General features: G+C 40.6%; 2 protein-coding genes across 4 annotated transcripts; one reads left to right on the top strand and one right to left on the bottom strand.

Annotated features, from left to right (window-relative positions):
- Nucleotides 1–557: 557 nt before the first annotated feature.
- LOC128737015 (transmembrane emp24 domain-containing protein 5) lies at nt 558–1,943 on the bottom strand. Its single transcript, XM_053831557.1, has 3 exons — nt 1,501–1,943; nt 1,176–1,439; nt 558–1,051 (listed from the first exon to the last, which is right to left on the bottom strand). The coding sequence occupies exons 1-3, from the start codon at nt 1,723–1,725 to the stop codon at nt 821–823; spliced, it is 720 nt and encodes a 239-aa protein (XP_053687532.1). The 5' UTR covers nt 1,726–1,943; the 3' UTR covers nt 558–820.
- A 3,159-nt stretch (nt 1,944–5,102) lies between these two features.
- Nucleotides 5,103–17,152, top strand: LOC128734176 (WD repeat-containing protein 26 homolog). 3 transcript variants are annotated; one of them, XM_053828226.1, is made up of 5 exons: nt 5,103–5,310; nt 6,018–6,140; nt 6,229–6,337; nt 12,895–15,399; nt 15,578–17,152. In XM_053828226.1, the coding sequence occupies exon 4, from the start codon at nt 13,492–13,494 to the stop codon at nt 15,391–15,393; it is 1,902 nt and encodes a 633-aa protein (XP_053684201.1). In that variant the 5' UTR covers nt 5,103–5,310; nt 6,018–6,140; nt 6,229–6,337; nt 12,895–13,491; the 3' UTR covers nt 15,394–15,399; nt 15,578–17,152. The 3 variants fall into 3 exon arrangements, with proteins under 3 accessions (XP_053684201.1, XP_053684200.1, XP_053684199.1); XM_053828225.1 differs by having other exon boundaries at nt 5,502–6,140; XM_053828224.1 differs by having other exon boundaries at nt 5,103–6,140; nt 6,224–6,337.
- Nucleotides 17,153–22,264: the final 5,112 nt, after the last annotated feature.

Raw genomic sequence — 22,264 nt, 5'->3', positions numbered from 1 at the left:
GTTTAAAAGATTTAAATCCGGAAAATTTTGTTTGGAATAATGTATCGCTTTTTTTAAATAGTGTTTTCGTTTATAAATCCTTTAACTGCTCGTTTATTCTGGGACTCTTCGGGTCAATGCTATCCACTCCTTTCGTTTCTTCGAAGTAACCAATATAAACAAATAATTCAAATTAGAAACATGATAGAAGCCCCCCAGTCTGGAGGTCTCGAAGTATGATGCTAACCTAATAAGCCTCTGTCGTCGTATGTTCGAATCTCAGCTGGGAGAGGCTGTTAGAGTCAGCAGCATCGTAGCAACTGGCTCTGCAATGATCCTGTACTCTAACAGCTGGCTGCGAAGTCTGTCATATAAAAACAGAAGGTCAAGTTATTCGATAACGGAATGTAGCACCTAGGAAAAAAAACATGATAGAAGCAATTTTTTGTCCGTCATTTTAATGCAATAAAAAGCTTATATCAACACTTTCAGACACATCGCCGTAAACTCTTTGGTGTTTAATAAGCAGAAGTATAAAAAACTAACGTTCGTTTTGATCAAAATAAACACACTTAATAGAAAACGTATTTATTTTATTAAATAAACAATGGGCTTAAATGAAACGACGCGACAAAATACATTTGTTTTTTCTTTTAAAGTATACTTAGCATACTGAAGTACTTCTGAATTATGCGAACTGTTTCTGAAGTTTTGTTTGCACGCTAGAATATCCAACTGATTGAGGCACGAGACAGACGGAGGCTGCCGTTCATAGTATTTCCTAAGTTTCCTCAGTCCACCGGGAATGATTGCAATAGCACCGTACCAGCTGTCGCTGCTGTTAGATCCTCATCTTGGTGTTTGTTCCTGTTTTGATGTCGAACAACTTCCGTACGAAGTAAACTTGAATCGAAGTGGTCAGAATTATGACCACAATCTGCAGGATGGACCATTGCAGCACATACGAGTTGTTATCGATTATCAATGCGTAGTCCCGTGCCTCAGTATTTCGCGAGTAGGCCTGATACTGGAACATGGCGTTTAAATTTCGTTCCACCGTGGAAATTGTGTTCTGTGGCGAGAAAAGGTGATAACGTAAATTAGTAAGATTGTAGATAACTAGAACATACAGTGAAGGTAAAAAATATTTATACCCTATAATAAATTATAGGTTTTAATCATACTAATATACATACCGTAAAGTTGTTCATATTGACATTCAAGTCTTCAATCTCTTTAGTATACTTCTCCCACTCATCGTACCGAATGACGGTGAGATACAGATTGACTAGCTTGCTGGCAAATTTGGCAAACTGATTGTCAATGCAAACGGCATAATATCCTCCCATGGAAGAACCGTCGGTAAAATCACTGGATGCTTGCCATTGGTACGGATGCACTATTTCCCCCCGAGGATTGCGAACCGCAAATCCGGCCATTCCATCACCTCCTCTGATGACCTACAACGTCGATTGTAATTAGAGGTACCCTATTTTATGTCTATAGTTTAATTGGACATACCTGAAAACTGACATAGAAAGTGCTACCCGGTTGCACGTACTGAAAGTAACAATCTTCCTTGCCAGCGTCGATGTGTACCTTGTAATCCATTGCGACGGCTGGCAGTTTTTCGTACCATGGCCGTGTTTCCTGGCTGTTTTCCTGTGTGCCGACTAGGTGGCTCCCAAGAAAACTAAACACCAAACCCGCTACCGTATGCCACGTAAATGCTTTGATAGCAAGCATGTTTTGCAGAAATGTCTTTACACACTAGTATTCTGCCTTTGCATCCAATTCAGACAACTGAACTATATTAGGTCTCTGCTCGAATACACTGTGTTGAACCTGTTCAACTAGTGCTCCTTTCACTGATTTGTTTATCCGTACTGTGTGCGTAATATCTGCTTATGGTAGAGATCAAATTTTGGATTCCACTTATGAATGTTGAATGAAGTTGACTTGGCAAGAGAACGGGCGATAGTAAGCAAGTGTGTGTTGGTGAAGTATGCAGTAGGATAGCAAAGCTGTTTATTTTTTAGACCCAATGAGATACTAACACAGGTGAGGCAATTGGCTTTGGTTGTGTGTGTGACTACGTTTCTCTCACAAAACCAGTTAAGCTCGAACGAGCATAAACATTGTTTCCATAAACGTTTTCCAAAATAGTTTTGGATAATAATAATAATTATGAAATTATCGTATAAAATAGGTTTCACAATTCCATGGACTGTCCATGATGGACATTGTGACCGTGCATTGGCACTTATGAACGCAGAGAATGTTTGGAACTGCTATTTTTCCAGTAAACCCCAAGGAAAATTTTTCGATTCTCTTGGACATCGCGTATTTTCAAAATTTATAACAAAACTTTAAAATTTAAAACTTTGAAAATGTAAGCAAATTTTTTCAGCATTCCAGGAAAAATATTTGGAAAAAGTTATGAAATTTTTCACGGTAGAGGGAAATTGGTGGAAACAAAACAAGCCAAAAATATTACGTTCTAAATCAAAGAAATTTTTTAAAAGCTTGTTGACTTGTTTAGAGTTAGGTACGAAGCCGGTTACCATATTTCAAAGCTGCTACAGTACGCGCAGAAAAGAGCAATTGCGCAAAGCACGCGGCATTGGACGAGTTCTCTACTTTTGCATATAGCAGGAAATTAACATCGTTGAAGTAGATGAGATAAACCATAGAGCCGAGATGGCTGCCTTGTATTCCAGATAATGAGGAGTGAAAGATCTCAAGACAAAACCTTTACATCACAAGCACTTTACGGGACAAGCTTTAGATGGAGATCGGACAGATGTGAATTAAACCATCGTAGCCATGGGATTTCGATTCCAAGCTTATCCAGTTTAGTGATTGCGATTTGAAGACACAATTTATCGAATACAGCCGATAATCCGCACGGCCACGGTACGATCATTTCGTTTTTAAAGTTGATTGCAGCTCTATAGCGCCATAAATGCAAAAAATAAAACTATGCTCTCTTCAAAAATCGTGTAGATAAAAGTTAACTCTATATATGTACACACTTAAAAAAAAGTGCCGAAGTCAGCAAAATTTTGCCGAGATTTGGACAGCCGAGCGTTCGGTAAAATTTTTTATGATGCCAAACGTTAGTAAAGATCCGTAAACGTCGATTTGCAAAACTGAAATTTTCACCGAACGCTCGGCTGTCCAAATCTCGGCAAATTTTGCTGAGTTTTTTAAGTGTGTAGGGCATATTGGCCAAAGTCCCAAAAAAAGGAGAACTGGCCTGGCATCTCCAATCTCCGTTCGTTCCCTGGCGTTTCTCGGTATCACTCTTGAAGTATTTTGTAAGGTATTCCTTAACCGGATCCAGGAGGATCGACGTTACTCTCCGGCGGCAGCTAGCTGGATTCCGGGCTGACCGATCACGTGTAGACCATATCACAGCGCTCCGCATTGTATTGGAGCAGATCAAAGAATTTCAAGGCTTTCTTCTGCTGGTGTTCGTTGACTTCAAAAAGGTGTTCGACCACCTTAACCACGAAAACATCTGGAGCGCTTGTAAGCGTAGAAAAGTTTCAGATAAGCTAGTCTCATCGAGGCTCAGTACGAGGCGTTCCCGTGCAAGGTGTTGCACAATGGTGCTTGTCCGACCCTAATGAGGGTTACTGGTGGTGTGAGACAAGATTGCATTTTATCATCACTTTTGTTTCTCATCGTTATGGAACGATTGACAGTAGACCAAATTGAGGATTGCTTTGGAATAACGATGGAGCAGCGATAAATGACCTCGATCTAGCCGACAAAATTGTCTTGCTCGCTTAACGCCAAAACGATGTGCAGAGCAAGTTAGATGACCTTTTCGAGAGCTCTAGGCACTCAGTAGGTCTCACAGCCAATGTAGCAAAGACTAAGTCACTTTTTTTGTCTCGATTTTGCTCTTTTGATTGCTGCACCTCAGCCAAGCAGCATTTGAAAAAGTGCTGTATGGGGCATTTGTAAAACTAGTCGTAATAATTTGTAGAATTAGTTGTAATATTACGTTAAATTAAGCTTAATCAAAAATAATTCATGTCCGTAATATGAATGAAGTTTCATCATTATAACAAGATTTAGTTAAGGAGAAATGAGCCGGCATTGATTCTATGAATTTCGGGAGCAGTTTTCAACTGAAACAAAAATTCTGTCCCTGAAAATGTATTCATTGTGCTCAGGTTGACAAGAAAAATGCAGTGAATACATTTTTCAAAGCAAAACTCTGGTTTCGTGCGTCTGAAATTCGAAAAGTTAATGACGACTCCTTTCCCCTTAACTTTTATTATTATGTTTAATTAATTTACTCAACTCACACGCTCTTTCTAGCATTATTAATAAATAAAGTTATAATAGAAAATATATTCAGTCGGTGATGCAAATTCGAACCTTATCTGTAGTTAGAACATAATTATTAATTTATTAATTATTATATTATTATTTAATTTTCTCAACTCCAGTAGTCAAAATTACTGTAAAAATTATCAAGTCAAACTGTATCATCAAAGCAAAGTAATTCGTATATTTATATATATTTTAGCAAAACAATTTTGACTGTACATGAATTTCAAATACCTTGGATTTGGACGAGTTTTATGTTTATGCTCTCACTCTCTCCTTCTGTGTAAAATCCATTCAAAGCGAAGTGCTCTACTGGTATTTGTGAGTACGGTTTACGGCCCAAAATACAAACAATTTACAGTTACTGTAAATTGTAGAGAAGACAAAGGGCCACTTTTACCGATTTGGTTCAGCAAATTACCATTAGTTTACTATAAACCAGTAACGTTTCTGAACCACAATGTGAAATGAACTTTTGGTTACCGCTGTTCAGCGACTGTAGAGACAAAAAGTAGTTCTGTAATCCAATTTTTGTTCAGCAAATTGGCTTAGGCAAATTTTCTGAACCAAAACGGGAGAATTAACCACTTGTCGCCTCTATCGCCTACGCTCTGGTTACTCTCTGGCTCTGGTTAAAGAGGTATTAGTGTTTGACTTTATCCCTGCAGCATCACTTACACTTTTATACAAAAATATCATTAGCGAAGCTCCCTCTTCCATGTTCCATCCATGGATATTGAATCGACACAATTCGTTCGTCGTCATTATTCCCTGCGTAGCTCTTCTGCTGCTTGAACTGTATTGAAGTATAGTGTTTTAATGTAGTACTTAGACCATTTTTCTAAACAGCAATAAATAAATGCATTTCCTGGCTAATTGGAGTGATTAATGGTTTACGGATCGAGATAGAAACTTTCTCTGCAGGACAGAAAAAACCAGTGAAGTAATTAGCTTTGCGTAAGGTACTCGAAGAAAAAGAGGACGGTGCGTAATTTCTTTGTGTAATCGGACAAAGCAAAGACAGTGTTATTCCGATTGGTTGAAAATTTATCGATCCGTTGATCAGTACAGATTTAAAGCTAAATTGGATCCGGTAAATGTTGGTTTAACGAAAAAAAATAGTTTCGAAGAGTTACGCGAGACGAAAGGTTAAATAAATTTTTTTGCCTACTAAGGGAGTGGGAGAAGATTTCCCGAAAAAAAGACCTACAAAATGGGAATGAAAAAATAAAACGTAAACAAAAACATCCAAGAAAATTTTGCTGAAGAGACACAAAGTCCCCTGTGTAGCATAAGCGAATAAGGGAATAAAAATACAGCATAAAAATAAGGTGGTATTAGTGACGATTCCTCTACGTATGACATAATAGTGCCATCTAGTAGGCAGTTTGTGTTACTAGAATTTGACTGATTTAGCAGGTTAGTTCTTGGGACTCTCGCCAGGTGTTTCTTGACGTTTCGACACACAACTACTATCTTATTGATTGAAGATTGCATTGGAATCAATTAAAAGAGTGGTGTTTGTGACTGGACCGAGAAAAGTCCAGGAAGGAACCGTAGCAACAGAAAAAAACTAATAATACTGTTATGTGCGTAGTCGTGCGTGACTTTATGTAGTGGAACGCTCACGAACACCTTTTCATACAAAGTATCACGGATCAGCTGTGGAGTAGTAGAGTGTATTTTTCTAGCAGTCGATCGCTGTTACTTCTGCTGCCACCATCATCGTAGTATTTTGAACAGATTGGTTTGATACACAGTAGCGAAGAGGAATAGGAGGAGCAACAACGCAAGTGAGAGCAGCGACCATAAAGGTACAGTATTAGTAGCAAGAAAAATATTGCATATGGCTGCAATGAATATTATTTTGTTGTTTTGATTCCTGCCTTTCGTAAAGTGCAGGAAGTGACGGATTGGCCACTAGCACTTTCTGCTACGCTATCCGAATTCTGTTTCCAACACATCCACGGGAGGGACTAGGAACTGGGATTACTTCTAATTCGCTGCTGCGGTAAGTGTATTAATTGTTTAATTTTTGCAGAAAATAGTTCAGGTATGATTAAATAGAAAAAATTCACGATACTGGCGTAGATTTTGTGTTTGAATGTAGCCTAAGCAGTAAGCAGCGAATTTGAAAACTGACTAACCAGCCATTTTCTAATTAGTTGCTGGGTAGAGTTTTTCATGCTACTGCACTTTTTCCTTGGCTCTGCTTGAAGGTTTCGTCTCAGTCGTGTGACGTCGCACAAAGAACATTTTCTACAGAGCATAAAATCAATTCCAATTGCGATGTGATTCGTGGAGTGAGTTGGAGTTTGGATAGACTACTCAACTAACTGGTGACTGTGACTGCATGCATTTGTGTGTATGCTTTTCTTTGTGGTCACTGCTTGCTTATCATCCGCAGCAGTCAAAGCAGTCTGGTTTTTTATTGTCTTAGTTTTCGAGTTTTCGTGCGAATTTTATAAAGTTTCACAGTTGTAAAACATAATACCAAAATTATATAATTTTATAAAACCAAATATTTCAATCTTCTTTTGTTAAGTTCGCAGCTATGTTATGTACAGTTGAACCAATAATTTTATAAGCGTATCAAATTTTTCAAATGAGCTGTCATATGCAGGTATACCTTATTTTATCAAAGCCTTTGCTAAAATAATTAATTAACTAAATAAAACTTTAAAAATTGGATAATCGAAGCTTACCTTGATGCAATGTTGTTAAATTTTCATTGTTATTTATGAAAATGTCACGATTCCACAGAAATATTTGTTTTATATTGAGATAACTCTATTTATATATATTCTTATATTATCATTTACTTTGGTAACATTTTCCCAAAAATATAGTTTAAGAAATCTGTGCATTAGGTTTTTGTAAAATTTTAAATTTTTTTTTATCCTTTCGAAATACAGAATAAGGATGTTTATTTTATTTCAAGTTTAGGAATTAAATCTGCAACTTTTTTTTAATGCGAGATGAATTGCCCATTTCTTAACTGTACATCCATTTAGGTGGATAAAATATTTTGGAAAGTACCTACTTAGTAAAACAATTTTTTATGTTCCAGCAGGAGTTCATTATGCGGAAATAACACTACTGCATACAAAATTTTCTTTCCTTTAAAACGGGCAGACAGCAATTATTTACAAAAATCTATGCATGTTTTCTTTGAACCGAGTGCAAAAGCCATCCACCATCCCCAAACAACTGCAAATTGTTTGAATCAACGTTACTTTAGAGAGGTTTTCGTATGTATCAAATTTGTTTATGAGTCATGCTGGGCTGGGACAATTCAACTTATCGGAAGAGGGTGAATCTGTTACAAAAATACAGGCCGAATAGGGCTGGTATCAGGGCCCTACAACGTTACCTTCAATTGCATAGCGTCACTCATAAATGAAGCAGTGAAGCTTCGGTTTCTACAGAAGCAGCACCGCTTCAGTTTCAAACTAGCTTCAGTCAGTGTCAGCAAAACGGGTTTCACTTCGTCATGATGATCAGTTTCAACTTTTCATTAGTATATTTCTATCAAATATTCAGAAGAAGACCAGCAACTATGAATGCAAATTAATTGAATTTGAGTAACAATTCCTACAATGCAACGCATATTAAAGGTAATCTTGTCAATGTCGACAAATCGTGCCTAACTTTCTGCTATCGTCAATTGAAACTGCCACCAACTTCAACTGAAGCTTGCTTGAAACGTTCAGTTCAACAAACGAAGCAAGTCACTTCATGTATGAAGCGAAGGTAAGAGAAAGCCAGTTTCATTTATTTGTTTCGACGATGCCGGGCCCTGGCTGGTATAACTAGACTTAAAATCAAAGTTGAAATTGGACTAGAAAGTAGATATAGACTTGATCCTTAAATCAGGCTTGAATTCGATTCGTCGTTCCGGTTAGTAAACAAGTTAGATTAAACTTCTCATTCGGTTTGACTACAATAGATGGAGGAAGAAGCACAATTTGTGTCTAAAAATAACTTAACCCCAGTGTTGGTGGAGTTTAAAGTATGCCGCAAGTTTAATAAGCGGGTTGTAGAGTCTTCCTTTCATCCATGGTTCAAAGGATCATCAGTACCGTTGATCTACAGGGCCTGGGAAGAAGGGGCAGTGGGTTCGAATCCGTTTGTAAGGCTCCGATTACAGCTTGGTTCGATCTAGAAGCGGTACACAACTTCCTAAGTGTTGCTTCAGTGACCCTCCCTTACCTAATTTTCCGCTCTTGCCCCTTCACTTTCGTTACTTGCTTCTACCGCTTCCTACGTTAATTGTAAAAAACTACCGTGATAAAAATTTAAATTTGGAGTAATTCGGCCTCACGTTTAAACGGAGTTGAAGTTGGTCCCGTAATAAAACGATTTACTTAAAATTAGACATGAAATCGAGCTTAAAATAAAATTGGATATTTTAGTTGAAACTGCTATTCAATTAGACTTGGAACTGGTTTTGAAATAGGATAGGAAATCGGACCTGAAATTGAACTTAAACTTGATTCTAAAATTGCAGTTGAAATTAGATTTAAGTTTGAACTAATTTGGACTTTGAAGCCTTCCTTCAAATTGAACTGGATAAGTTCCGTTTATTGTACCTAAAATCATAATTAAATTAGACTTGACATTCGATAGGAATTAACAATCGCATTTAGGATGACTTGTACTTCAATTTGATTGGAATGTAAACCTAAATTCAGGCTAAATTGGACTTCAAATTAAACTTGAAGTTGAATTTGACACTAAAATTGAAATAGGGTCCTAGGGAAGGGCCTTATGTCAAATATTGTATGACAAGAAGTTGAATCTACGCAATCCAAACGTTGATCGCTTATAAAACGGCACCAAATATCTGGATGTCCCCTGGAACCATTTCTGGGCTACTTGGAAACGTGGGTTACTGATAGTATATGTTAGTCCCTGCTCGAGTATGCTTTGGCATAGAACTGGTTGAAGGTACAACACCTTTGAAGAACTTGTAGCGGCAACGGTAGAAGGCGCTGAGGAATCGCGTACACGAAAATTACACAGAAAGTGCCTGAATTGTTTTCTGCAGCAGAGCTCTACACTATGCAAGTGAAGAGTGAAGGGTGAATAGTTCTGGAATCGGCAAGGCTAAATAATATGGTCATGTGAGTTCGACCCAGATGATGTGAATTGTACATTCTTAGATAATATTACGAAGTACCTACCGATGACCAACAGCTGGGAGTTCAGCACTAGCCTCGTTGCACAGTTTTTTTTTTAAGAACTGCATTACTGGGAAGTCGTAATCTGGGATTTTAAGTCTAACGCCGTCGGGATGGACGATTTGTCAATTAACTTCGTGTAGAATATCCTGCCGTTATTTGTGCAGAATACTTCATATTTATTTAATGTGTTTATTGAACATTCCACATTCCCTGACTCCTAGAAACACGCAAAAGTTATACTGCAAGGGAAAAAGGTGCACTTGAACTACATCTTAAATCTGCGAGCTATAAGGGTTGTCGAAGGTTTGATAAGCCTCAAACAGCAAATGATATACTACATAGAAGGTAACGCTTTGCTGACGGATTTTCAGGCTGGTTTCCGTAGAGTACAGAGCATCAAAATGACCGTTCAACGAGTATATAATGATTTAGCAACCTTTGTTGATAAGAAAGAAACTGCTAACCAAGCTGAATACTCAGTTCAATTTTTTTTGCTGCCGTAAGCCCAATGGGATCGTATCTATGTAGAAGAGCACAGACTACAGACCGTGCTTTGTAGGGATTGCCGTTCCCGTATTGTGGAGGCACTGTCCGGTGTTCCTCAAGGCTCGGTACTCAGCCCTTCATTATTCTGCTGTCATATCAATGATCTACCGAAGGTATTGAAGTACTGTTCGAGTTAGATTAGCGTCGATGAACTGCAACTCTACATCTGAGTTAGGATGACGAACGCTGATCGGTGTCGATTATCCAGTGAAAATAAAATTCCCTGACTTTTCCAGGTTATCCCAGGTGTATTTCGAAAAGTGCTTAAAGTGTTCATCATACAAACGTTTTTCCTTTTCAATTCAAATTCATTTTTTTATGCAAAATTTGTATGTGCACATCGAAATTAAAGAATTGAGCTAAATAAAAATTGCAAAATGTCCTTTCGGAAAAATAAAAATAGTCTGCTGGTTTATCCATTCACCAAAAGGTAGTTGGCGCAAGAGCCGTTTTGTCTGTTTGATCACATGTAAAAAATGGGTATAAATCCGCTTCAAACATTTAACTATGCAAAACAATAAGTGTAAAGGTTGGTCTTTAGATTTAGAACATAATTTGAAGAAATTTTTAGACACAAAGCCCGATTTGTCTGAGCAGTTATTTCGATTTGTTATCAAAATTTTAGGAAATAATTATTCCTCTGGTATTTAAATATTTTTGATGCCAAATGATCGCTCAACGATGAATTGAGAAACGCAGCATCGTTGTATTTTTTGATATTCAGGAAAACTTCGGGTTTGCGACTCTATCAACTCTGCTCGCAGTCGAATTTCAAAGATATGACTCATTTGTTAGACTTAATTAGAATTTTGAGGCTGAGATGGTCTTTCACTGGAATACGCATTAAGCGTAGGTTTTCACTAGTAATCGACAGAAGAATAAAAAGTCCGGGTTCTGACTCGTTCAATACCGGTTGAATATCGCAGCAAAACTTGAAAAGCTGTTCTTGGTTCAGTTTGATTAGTCCTCGTTCCAGTTACAGACTGTTTTTGGTCCGGAAGGCGAAATTATCTAGAGACAAAATTTGCTTGTTTTAAATACCGGTTTTTTCTCTAAATATCAATGAATATTTGTTCTCGAAGCATCGAAGAGTGTTTCAACAATTTTGCTGAATTGGCCGCAGTGGAGTTTCCAACAAAGTATGCGCTTTGCGTGTCAACATCCACCAGCGTGGTATAGACTTTTTATGTCACTTTCCCCGTACAAAATAAGTAAATTTCTGTACCCAACTTTTGGTCTAAATATCCGATTAATATCGAAGAAGTCAAAAGATATTGATAATGATCGATTAGATTGTGAGCCCCTAACTTTTCCGATGTTTTCTTCTCATGCCAAAAATCCCTGACTTCAAATGATATTCCCTGACTTTTCTAGATTGAAACGAATTTCACTGGCATTTCCAGGTTTTCCCTGATTTTCCAGGTAATCGAGACATTGTGATCTAGAACTTGAAGAACTTCAACGTTACAACGGAATAATTTTTCTGTAAATCTGTTCAACGCAAGTCGACGTCGTCGAGTCGGAAGCATAGTTTCACCAGCGTTTGGACTTATTCCGGATGGTCAGAGTGTCGAATGGTGATGAAGTGTCAAAAACTGGGGATTTACTTTCCTAAGTGATCTGCTGTGGGATGGCTTGATAGCACATCTACACTAGCCTCCTAACGCTGTATACTGTTGCGCCCCTTTGTATCAACTGCCGTCAAGCTAAAACCGTTTGGATCCTGCCGCATTTCCTTTTTAGTGATGGTCTCTACATCCTCCCCAACGCAAGTTCTTTCGATCGCAAGCTCTTTGATCGCGTGACTCATCTGTAACAGAACTCCATTGAATGTCCGTTACAAATCTTTTACGCTCATAGATACGACCTTTTCTTGCAGAATCTGTTAACAACACAATTTCTTCATTCACCAGGCATTGTTAAAACTCGTGGACGTTGAGTGCAGAATCTTGTACGTTCTGTAGAACCTTGTGTTATTCCGACAGTATCGTCTCTACGATGGAAGAAATGCAAGAAAGTCGTCTGATTCAACCGGATTACCTACGAATGACTGAATCAAGATTGGCCGAAATACAAATTGTCGAAATAATAAATGGCATAATAGATCTAATTTAATAGCCAAAACTCCAAATTCACTTGCTTCGGTCTGCTCAAAAGTTGTGTGTATGCGGTCCTTACTCGCTGCCGCTCGTTCGAATCCAACTAAGGGATAACCCCTACTAGTCATTATTAAATCTAGGAAAATGCATGCATTTAAATAATGGTTGTTCCTGGGAAAGGGAGGGCTGCCGACAGGAGGTCGTGTTTCGGCCAAATACAATTTGGACCTTCTATGATAGTTGAAATTCGACTCGAGTCGTTGAAAATCACCAATTGGGCAAAATTGGTGGTGAACTCCAAAGAAAAACTATGTTTAAATCATGGATATTTAAGAAAATTCTTGTTCGCCAATTCCTTATGTTTTAGTGATAAAAATTTCCTATCGCAAAACTTTATTTTGTTTTCGTTCCTGAGTGCTGTTTAGAGAAATCGATTCTTTTAGGACGGCGCATGACCGGTTATTAGTTTTTAGGCCATACCTTCATTATTTATTTATTCTCTTTATCATTTAGATGACTGTGAACTGACTGTTCTGATAGACCACTTAAATTTGAAGTGGTGAAACAATCAAATTGAATCTTAACTGCATTAAGCTAAATCGAACCTATTTGTGCCATCCGTTAGGCAAAATGAGTCATGCTAAACTTGCTGGCCTTATACAATAACTAAAGAAATAAGCTACCATGTTGCAATATTAATCTATTCTCGTTCTCTTTTCTTCCCCGTGGCTGCGCAGCTTGAATGTTAAAACAAACTCAAAATTGCTTACGTTCGGGAGAAGCACGGCTCTTCTGCAAGGTCGTCCTCGTCCTCAGAAGAAGACCTCAATGAACGACGAGCTACGCTACCGAGCACGAGCAGCACGAGTGACCAACAGCATAGCCAACAGAGCCACCCGAATCGCTCCCAAAACGATCGGCTACACCATCAGCAACAAAACCGCCACCATCATCACCATCATCATCAACAGCAGCACCAGCGTGTCCGTCACTCAACGTCTTCTTCATCGTCGTCCTCGTCGTCGTCATCTTCGCCATCGTCGTCTGCGTCACTAGACAGACTTCATCGTCCTGTCGGGGGCAGCAAAGCCGGATCGGCCGTGGAGCAGAAAGTGGACAAGCTGAGTCGACGGCAACGCCACCAGCAACAGCAGCAGCAGCAGAAAGAGGATCAAGACAAGCAGCACCAGCAGCGCAGAAAATCCCAAAGACGCAAAAGACAGTCACCGGAGGCGGAAGCTGATAAGCGTCGGTCAGCAGAAGGTGATAAGGGAGAGGGACTCGAGGATAAAGAAGGTTGTCCCTTGACCAGTCCTCACGGCAAGCGACGAAGGATGTTGAACGATAGCAATAATCTTAACGGGACTTTGTCTTCAACCTCCCTGATGGCTTCGACCTCGTGCGATGTGAATGGTCATAATAGTACCGTCACCAACAGCAACAACGATCAGCAGCAGCAACAGGGTGAGACTAGCAGTAATGGCACTACTGAGGCCACCAATGGAGAATGCTCGGGAACACCTCGTGCCATCATCAAACTAGACAAGACCAACCAGGAAATCGTACGTTTGATTGGCCAACATTTGAAAAATATTGGATTGGACAGAAGCGCCGAAACGCTGATGAAAGAATCCGGTAGCAGCCTCGAGCATCCCTCTGCCAGCAAATTCCGTCAACATGTAATCTCCGGTGACTGGACCAAAGCCGATCACGATCTCGCTGAGTTGCAGTCCATGGTTGATCCCAAAACCGAACGCACCAGTATAAACGAAATGAAATTTCTTCTACTAGAACAAAAATATTTGGAGTTTCTGGAGGAAGGCCGTCCCATAGATGCCCTGCACGTGTTGCGTAACGAGTTAACGCCGCTGCAACACAACACCCCTCGAGTCCATCAATTGTCGTCGTACATGATGTGCACCAACAATCAGCAACTGTACCAGCGGTCCAACTGGGAAGGTAAAGGTGTCAAGTCACGTACCCGACTGATGGATCGCTTGCAGTCGTATCTGCCGGCTACGGTTATGCTGCCTCCCAGACGATTACGCTCGCTGCTCGCACAATCGGTGGAGATGCAAACGGAACGCTGCCAATGTCACGATATGGCCTGGAGTACGAATATCGAAAACGTCTCACTTTTGGTTGACCACAATTGTTCATCGGAAGGTTTTCCTATGCAAGCTTTGCACGTACTAAACGACCATTCTGATGAGGTCTGGTTTTGTAAGTTTTCACCGAATGGTTTACGGTTAGCTACGGGCTCCAAAGACAACACCGTCATTGTCTGGGAAGTCGATCCCGTCAAGTTGGTTCTGAAGAACAAACGAACGTTCGATGGTCATACCTACGGGGTGTCGTTTATCGCCTGGAGTCCGGACTCGAAACATTTCATCGTCTGCGGACCGGAGGATTGTCCAGATCTATGGATTTGGGATGTCGAGCATGAAAAATTGGTGACGAAAGTGTCGCATTCTACGGACGACAGTCTGACATGTGCCGCATTCAACAAGGACGGTACACGGTTCGTTACCGGAGGAACGCGTGGTCAGTTTTATCTTGTTGACCTGGACGGAACGGTCCACGACAATTGGGAGGGCGTCCGTGTCAATGGTCTTGCCTTCCGAGCAGATAACAAAACTATTCTCGCTGCCGATACACACTACCGAATACGGGGTTATACCTTTGACAATCCGCGTAGTGACTACAACATAGTTCAGGAGCAGTGTCCAATCATGACGTTTTCGGTCAATTCGGCCGACCGATTGGCACTGCTGAACATTTCTTCTCAAGGACTTCACCTGTGGGATTTGCAAGACAAATGCCTCGTTCGACGCTTCCAGGGTGTGACGCAAGGAAACTATACCATCTATTCTTGTTTCGGCGGCGTGAATGAGAGCTTCGTCGCCAGCGGCAGCGAGGACAACAAAGTCTACATTTGGCACATCCGCAAGGAAGAGCCGTTGGCTACGCTGGTGGGGCACACGCGAACAGTGAACTGCGTCAGCTGGAATCCCGTCTATCCGTCCCTGTTGGCGTCCGCTTCCGATGATGGTACGGTGCGGATTTGGGGACCGAAGCAACCGCAGCTGGCCTGGGCTGCCAGCAGTAACAACGGGGACAGTGCATCGATTGCATCCACCAGCTCCACTGCTTCATCGACATCCTCCTCGTCGTCATCTTCGTCCGGCGGCGCGAACAATGATCTTATATCCAACTCATCCTGGAATATCACATAATATTAGGTGAGTCACGTCACTGCTGTGACACATATTAAATGGCACAAACAATGAATCGTTACTTTCGATTACTGGTCCGATAGAGTGGCTATCTCTTATCAGTGCACGTTCCTTGTAAACAGGGGCTTAGAAAGTGTGCTCATCTAATCACATACCTCCTTACTGTTATTTCTTCTGCTTGCAGATGTTACAGCACCTACCCGCCCTTACCTTAAAGCGATCATGTTAAGCATTATATTCGGTTCAACAATATTAACACTAAATTTAGTAAAGTAACCCAACGCTACTATGAAGGCAGATAATATTGTAATTAAAAACAACCAACAAATGAAGTAGATGCGGAATTCACACGCAGCATAAGCTACTATATATTAAATATAATAATTTAAAGAAGGTAATTATTAAAATCGAATCAAATAAACAACTGTGCGTGCGCGCAGCAGCGGGAGGAACAGAGCCGCCGTAAATTTGACGGCTTATCGAGAATCGGTTTAAATATCCTAACCGAGTTCAAAACGTTATATTATCATGGCTTGGTAACATGCAATCAGTATAGAAGTCATCGCCAAGCCAAGGACTCAAAAATAGATGATGATTATGATGATGAATCGGTGACGCTTCATTCGAGTTAAACAAAAAACAAGCATTACGATGCTCATCCGCGCTCAATTATGCGGTTCCATTTCTCATTACCAGAGCCGTAACACACCGTCGTAGTTGCATACAACCGTAGTTCAATAATATGACAGTCATGGCATTAGGTAAACTAATAAGGAAACACTTCAGAACAAGCGTACCATACTCTCCGATCTGGGGAGTAAATTCAAGATAAATGATAAATTGGTCAAACAAAAGAAAATGATAAGAAAGGAACTTTAATCAAATGCCGAGAATGTACCGAATGAGAAAAGTGAGGAAAACATAATTTAATATTTTACATTATTTGGTCTTTTTAACTGTGAAACAAAAAAAGTCTAAAACTAAACATTTAATTGAGGTGAACCAGACGACCTGGTGTACACCACGATACGAACGCATTCGAGCAGTACGTACCTACTTACGGTTTCATATAATTTCTTGAGAGAATTTTTTTTAAAGCGCTGTGCAGGAATTAGAAATACGAAACACAACAACACGCTATCCTGGTGTGGCTTTGTCCTTTCACGCCACTCTGATAGTAGGTATCTAATTTAGTAGTCGATTATGGGCGTGCGTGAGCGCCAAAAGTGTGTAGATTACTTGGTTTTAACTTTAAACGTCCTCCATTTTGGTTCCATGAAAAAGTCTATTTATGCACATTGTCGTTCTTTGTAGTTTTAATCAGGCAATACAAGAGTAAATCAAGAGTAGAGCAGAGAGCTGAATTTGTTTTTCTTATTATTAGTTACGGATTTGATAGGTTTAATGTATACACAATGAATAGTTTTAATTTATTGATCTTAAATTTCTATTCACAAATTGAAAGTAGCAATAAAAATAATAAGAGAGAGAAAAACACAAACAAACAGAGAAACCCAAAATAGGTTTGATTTTATAGATTTTGATGTGTAGGCGATTGTTTTCCCATCTCAGTTTGATTTTAATGCGTTTACGTTGATTAAGAAGCGAAGGAGGTAGTTCGTATCTACTATCATTGAAAATTGCACCGCATGATGAAAACCGATGAATAATAATTTGGCAAAAATCTAAAGTTGTGGAGTATGTATTTTACTGAATAAAGTTTTAAGCTGACCGATTTGGGTTTAAACAATAGCGATTAAACACCAAACATGCAAGTTTTGTTTGTAAATGAAAGAAAATACCGGATGTCAATGTGGAATTTTATACCATGATTGAAACTTCAGTTAATTGGATTCAAAGTGTAGATTTCCTCCTCGCATGACACATTTTCAGAATTAAAATTATTAGAGTAGTAGGTCATGAATTAGTATGAACTACTTTTAGCAAGCTATGATTTGATAAGTGCAATAAAATTGTTATTTTGTTCTGTTGTCAAACGTTACACAACCAAGTTGTGTTTACTGGAGTATTTACCATAAATTATGGGCCCGTTTTCGCTGCGGATTCGAAATCACTACAAATTTCGGAAGCTCGCGGTTTTTCAACTTGCCGTCAAGACATACTTCGAACTCGAAGACCTCTGAAAGGCTGTCAAATTCAAGAAGGTAAGGTATGCTACAAAAGCAACATTGGCGAGACGAGGGTGGGACAATCTCTTTTGATGAATTGAATAAGCGAGGAGGACTTTTGCGGAAGCTAGTGAAGACAAACCTTGAAAGCTGTTCGTTGATGTAATATGTCAATGAGGTAATTTCGGATTTTCGTGAACAAAATTGTGCAAAACGGATATACCTATCGTTTCCGATGCTCCACATCCCAGAATGCTGAACGAGACCAGAGTGCGATTTAGTGGCAACATGAAAGATCCCATGGATCCATGAAGTATCCCTGGGTATCTGGGGTAGACGGATGGGTCGTCTGATCCCGGCGGGACCGAAGAAGCTTGCAGATAGATTGGTTGTGTTGGAATAACAACGACCTTGCTACCTATACACAACTTGTTTATGAAGGACCCCCTGCGAGCAGTATTAGCTGAATGAGTGAAGTAGCAGCATTTGTTATAAGTAAAAGTGATCTCGTAGAGATAACATCGTTTTCAATCAACTTGTTCATTTTGTTAAGTTCAACCTTTAATTTCACTGCAACCTCCAATCCAAGAGGTTATGGGCACAGTTTTTTGCTTGAAAAGGCTTGAGTTTTATCTTACAGACAATAATTAATTGACAATAATTACAATCTTACAGACAATAATTAAAACAATTAATCGTTCGTGTCGCATCAGCAGAAACGAGTGCTTGTGAAAAACAAAATGACGGAAACAAAAACCACGATTGAAAAACTGAGCGATAGAAACTAACTAAGGAAAAGCTGCTGAAAGTTGTCGTGGATCCGTAACCCGAAAATGCTGATGCAATAACCTGAGTCTCAAATGATGAGAAAGCTCAAACGTTGATCGGGTTGGATTTGAAGGACACGCAGCTCATTCATGTTATTCATGGGACGCGCTGAACGATTACCACGAGCGCGCACCTCTGTCCAATATAATCCACGTAGTGAAACTGTTGATTACTTATATCGGGGCATGAATGATATGGCTGCGACTTCGATTAACAGCATTAGGTGGGGAAGTGATGGACAACTGGTTCGTGGCATTCATGTTGTGAGTCTTCCAAAATCCTACGATGGGTTGATCGTAGCGCTGGAAAGTCGACCAGACGCAGATTTAACTGTAGACTTCATGAAGAGTAAGCTGCTCGATGAGGGTCGATGTCGTGTCGAAAGTGAATTTCATAGTGATGAAAAGACACTGATAATGACTGTGGTTAAACCAAACAGTGTAGGCAACCGTAGTGCGAAGAAAAATACGGCAAAAAGGACGGTCATTTTCTGAGGGATTGCCGGAAATTTGCCCAGGATAAGCGTGAACAGAAGAAGCCCGATAATGAGAAGGCGAATGTTGCCATCGACTCTAGTTCCGCATTTAAAGTGTGCTTGGCTGCAGGTAGCGTTAAACGGTTTGATTTTTTCTGTTTAGATTCAGGTGCCTCTGCTCATATGACGAGTGAAGCGTCATTGTTGCATGGTGTCGTTGAATATGAATATGAATATATGGTACTACCACCTGCCTTAGCAGAACATCCGTTCATAGCAATGAGCCTATCATGTCAAAAAGAGTTGAACATATTCAACGATTGGTCATGCTTCCCAACTCTTGTATGAAGGGCCAAAAGGGAATTGGTCGATAAGCAACATCACTTACACGTACCAGGGATTTAGAGAATCTCCTTCCAAGGGCTAAGTCACCTGAGTCAATCGTTGAATAAACCGTCTTAATGCAGAATGACTCCAGCAGGTGGGGAGAAGAGCCCGCTCATTATCCACGATGTGTTGTTAATCGGGCCAAGATTAACCCTAGAAAGTTGACTGTTTCACTCTCCCTAGGCCCACCGCTTCAAACAAGTGCTCTGATGGTCCCTCCCTCTTCCCGATTCTAGTTTATTTATGAAATGTGGCATATATGGGTAAAAATAGAACAATCTCACCAGCAGTCCTTCGAATAGAATAGAGTTGCGTCCTTTTAGTTTCCATAAATGCTTCTAATAATTAATTTAATTTTTCTTCTGGTATCCAATATCCATGTGCAGTATTAACACTCGTATTGGCCAAAGTTTTCACTATAAAGCAGTAAATGCTTCATAAGCTAAAACGAAAAAAATAATTAAAATAACTTATATTATATGCTTACCAGATCGTGTGGCTCCACCGTCTGCCCAAAACCTCGATTATGAGATCAGGCAGCCGGGAACCACACAGTATCGCACCTCCTAGCTTGGCTACTCAATAGAGCATTACCGGGTATGGCCACGTGGAGGCGCTAGGTAGGGGCTTGGGATAGCTAGAGCTATATTGGACGCTCCTCATTTGCCTTCCCCATTTCATACCCTTGTTGCATGGTGTCGTTGAAACGCCCAAAGCGACTGTTTTTTGTTTGGCAAATGTGAAATCTATCGAATCATCGGGAACCGACTCGAGTAACATAATCTCGTCCAATTAAGCTGATGCAAAAATAAACGTTATGTTTGATAATGTTTTGCACGTTCCGTCGCTTGCTGCTAACTTGCTGTCGGTGAGTAGAATCACGGATTTGGGATTTCGCGTCTTATTTGAGCAAAATAAATGTCACATTCTGAAAGGAGAAGAATCGTTAGTGGTTGGACAGCGAAAAGTAGGCTTATACCACTTAAATCACGCGTCGGAGAAAGCACTTTTGGCAAATCCAAGACATGATGGTATGTGCAATCATCTGTGGGATCGGCGTTTTGGCCAGCGGGATATGCAAGAAGTTGACAAAATAGTTCGTGCTAACCTGGGGTTGAAAGTAAATCCATGTGACGTGTGGTCGGTATGTGGTTCATCCAGTAAAGCAAAGATGAGTCGAGATTCCTTTCCAAAGGTGTCTAACAGCAAATCTGAACAAAAATTGGATGCAGAGGCTCGAATTTGAGAATATTGCGGTGAACCAGTTTGGGAACTTTCCCAAGAAATTTCGTTCTGACGGCGATGGTGAGTTTTTGAGTAACTCTTTACAGAAGTATTTTGTGGAAAATGGTATAGTGCACCAGCAAACAGCCATTCGCCCCAACAAAACGGTGTTGAGCGGAAAAATCTCTATTTTGTGGAAATGCTGTGGTATATGCTTTCGGAATCAAGGTTGGAGAAGTACTGGGGCGAGGCGACTTGCACAGCAAATTATTAGCAGAATTGTTTGCCGTCATCTTCCGTTACAGATTACAGACACACCGTTTAAGATCTGACATGGTAAAAAGCCATCGTCATCTAAGGATTTTTGGGTCCAAAGCGTACGTACAAGTATCCAAAGAGAAACGCCGAAAACTGAATTACAAGGATGATAAATTAGTGTTTGTTGGGCACACTGGCTGGTAAACGGCTGAATATTTCGTACCGTCGGTGCCTTGTGCACGTGTAGACATAAAATAGACCCTACAGTGGTTCATAGCCGGTTATTCAGCTACTCCTGTTCCTACCTCCTCGTGGTACCAGCCGGGATACGAGCAACTTTGGTGGAGATCGGGTAACCAACCCCGGTGGAAGCCAAGGTCGTTTGCCGACAGGAAAGGAGGGCTCTTTCGAGCTTCGTTGGCCCTCCGGCGAAACAGGGGGTTTGTGTAGCAGGCTTTGCAAGCCGTCAGCACGAAAAATACTAAAGCACGGAACGAAGAACAAGGAAATTCTTACTGGAACAATCGTAATCCACGCGACGAAAAAAGACTATGGATTGGAAACTCGGGACGTGGAACTACCGATCTCTCAACTTCCAAGGGAGCACTCGAGTGCGAGTGCTCTCCGACGTATTGAAGAGCCGCAAGTTCGACGTCGTAGCGCTGCAGGAAGTGTGCTGGAAGAGCTCAACGGTACGTACGTTCAGAGATGGACATACCATCTACCAGAGCTGCGGCAATACACACGAGCTGGGTACAGCTTTCATAGTGATGGGCAAGATGCGGAAACGGGTGATTGGGTGGTGGCCAATCGAATGCGCAGGTTGAAAATCAAGAGCCGATTCTTCAATATAAGCATCATAAACGTGGACAGCTCTCACCTCAGAAGTACCGATGACGACAAGGATGAATTCTACGCGCTACGTTGGAGAGTGAATACGATCGCTGCCCAAAACATGATATCAAGATCGTCACCGGGGATTTCAATGCTCAGGTCGGTCAGGAGAAGGAATACAAACCAGTGATTGGAAGGTTCAGTGCACACTGATGGACCAATGAAATGGGCCTAAGACTTGTCGACTTTTCCGCCTCCAAGAACATGGCCGTACGTAGTACCTTTTTCCAGCACAGAATCCACCATAAGTACACCTGGAGATCACCAAATCAGACTGAATCACAGATCGACCACGTTTTGATCGACAGTCGGCACTTCTCAGATATTATCGACGTCAGATCCTATCGAAGCGCTAACGTAGACTTGGACCACTACCTAGTGATGGTTAAGATGCGCCCAAAACACTCCGTTGTGAACAACAGTCGGTACGGACGCCAGCCTCCGTTAGATCTCGCGAGGCTGAAGCAGCCAGACGTTGCCGCAAACTACGCGCATTCACTCGAAGCTGCGCTACCGGAAGAGGACGAACTGGACGAAACCCCTCTCGAGGACTGTTGGAACACTATCAAAACAGCCACCAAAAGTGTAGCGGAGAGCTCCATCGGGCATGTGGCCCAGAATCAGCGGAACGATTGGTTTGACGATGAATGTAGGAGGGTGATGGATGAGGAGAACG

Source organism: Sabethes cyaneus, chromosome 2, assembly GCF_943734655.1.
Source record: "Sabethes cyaneus chromosome 2, idSabCyanKW18_F2, whole genome shotgun sequence".
NCBI lineage: Eukaryota > Metazoa > Arthropoda > Insecta > Diptera > Culicidae > Sabethes > Sabethes cyaneus.
This window is presented reverse-complemented; position numbering and strand designations above follow the sequence as displayed.

Coding starts and splice junctions, on each gene's coding strand:
- LOC128737015 (XM_053831557.1), bottom strand. CDS start 1,725: ATGCTTGCTATCAAAGCATTTACGTGGCATACGGTAGCGGGTTTGGTG. Junction 1,440..1,500: donor CTTTCTATGTCAGTTTTCAG/GTATGTCCAATT, acceptor TCGACGTTGTAG/GTCATCAGAGGAGGTGATGG. Junction 1,052..1,175: donor TCAATATGAACAACTTTACG/GTATGTATATTA, acceptor TTCTCGCCACAG/AACACAATTTCCACGGTGGA.
- LOC128734176 (XM_053828226.1), top strand. CDS start 13,492: ATGTTGAACGATAGCAATAATCTTAACGGGACTTTGTCTTCAACCTCC.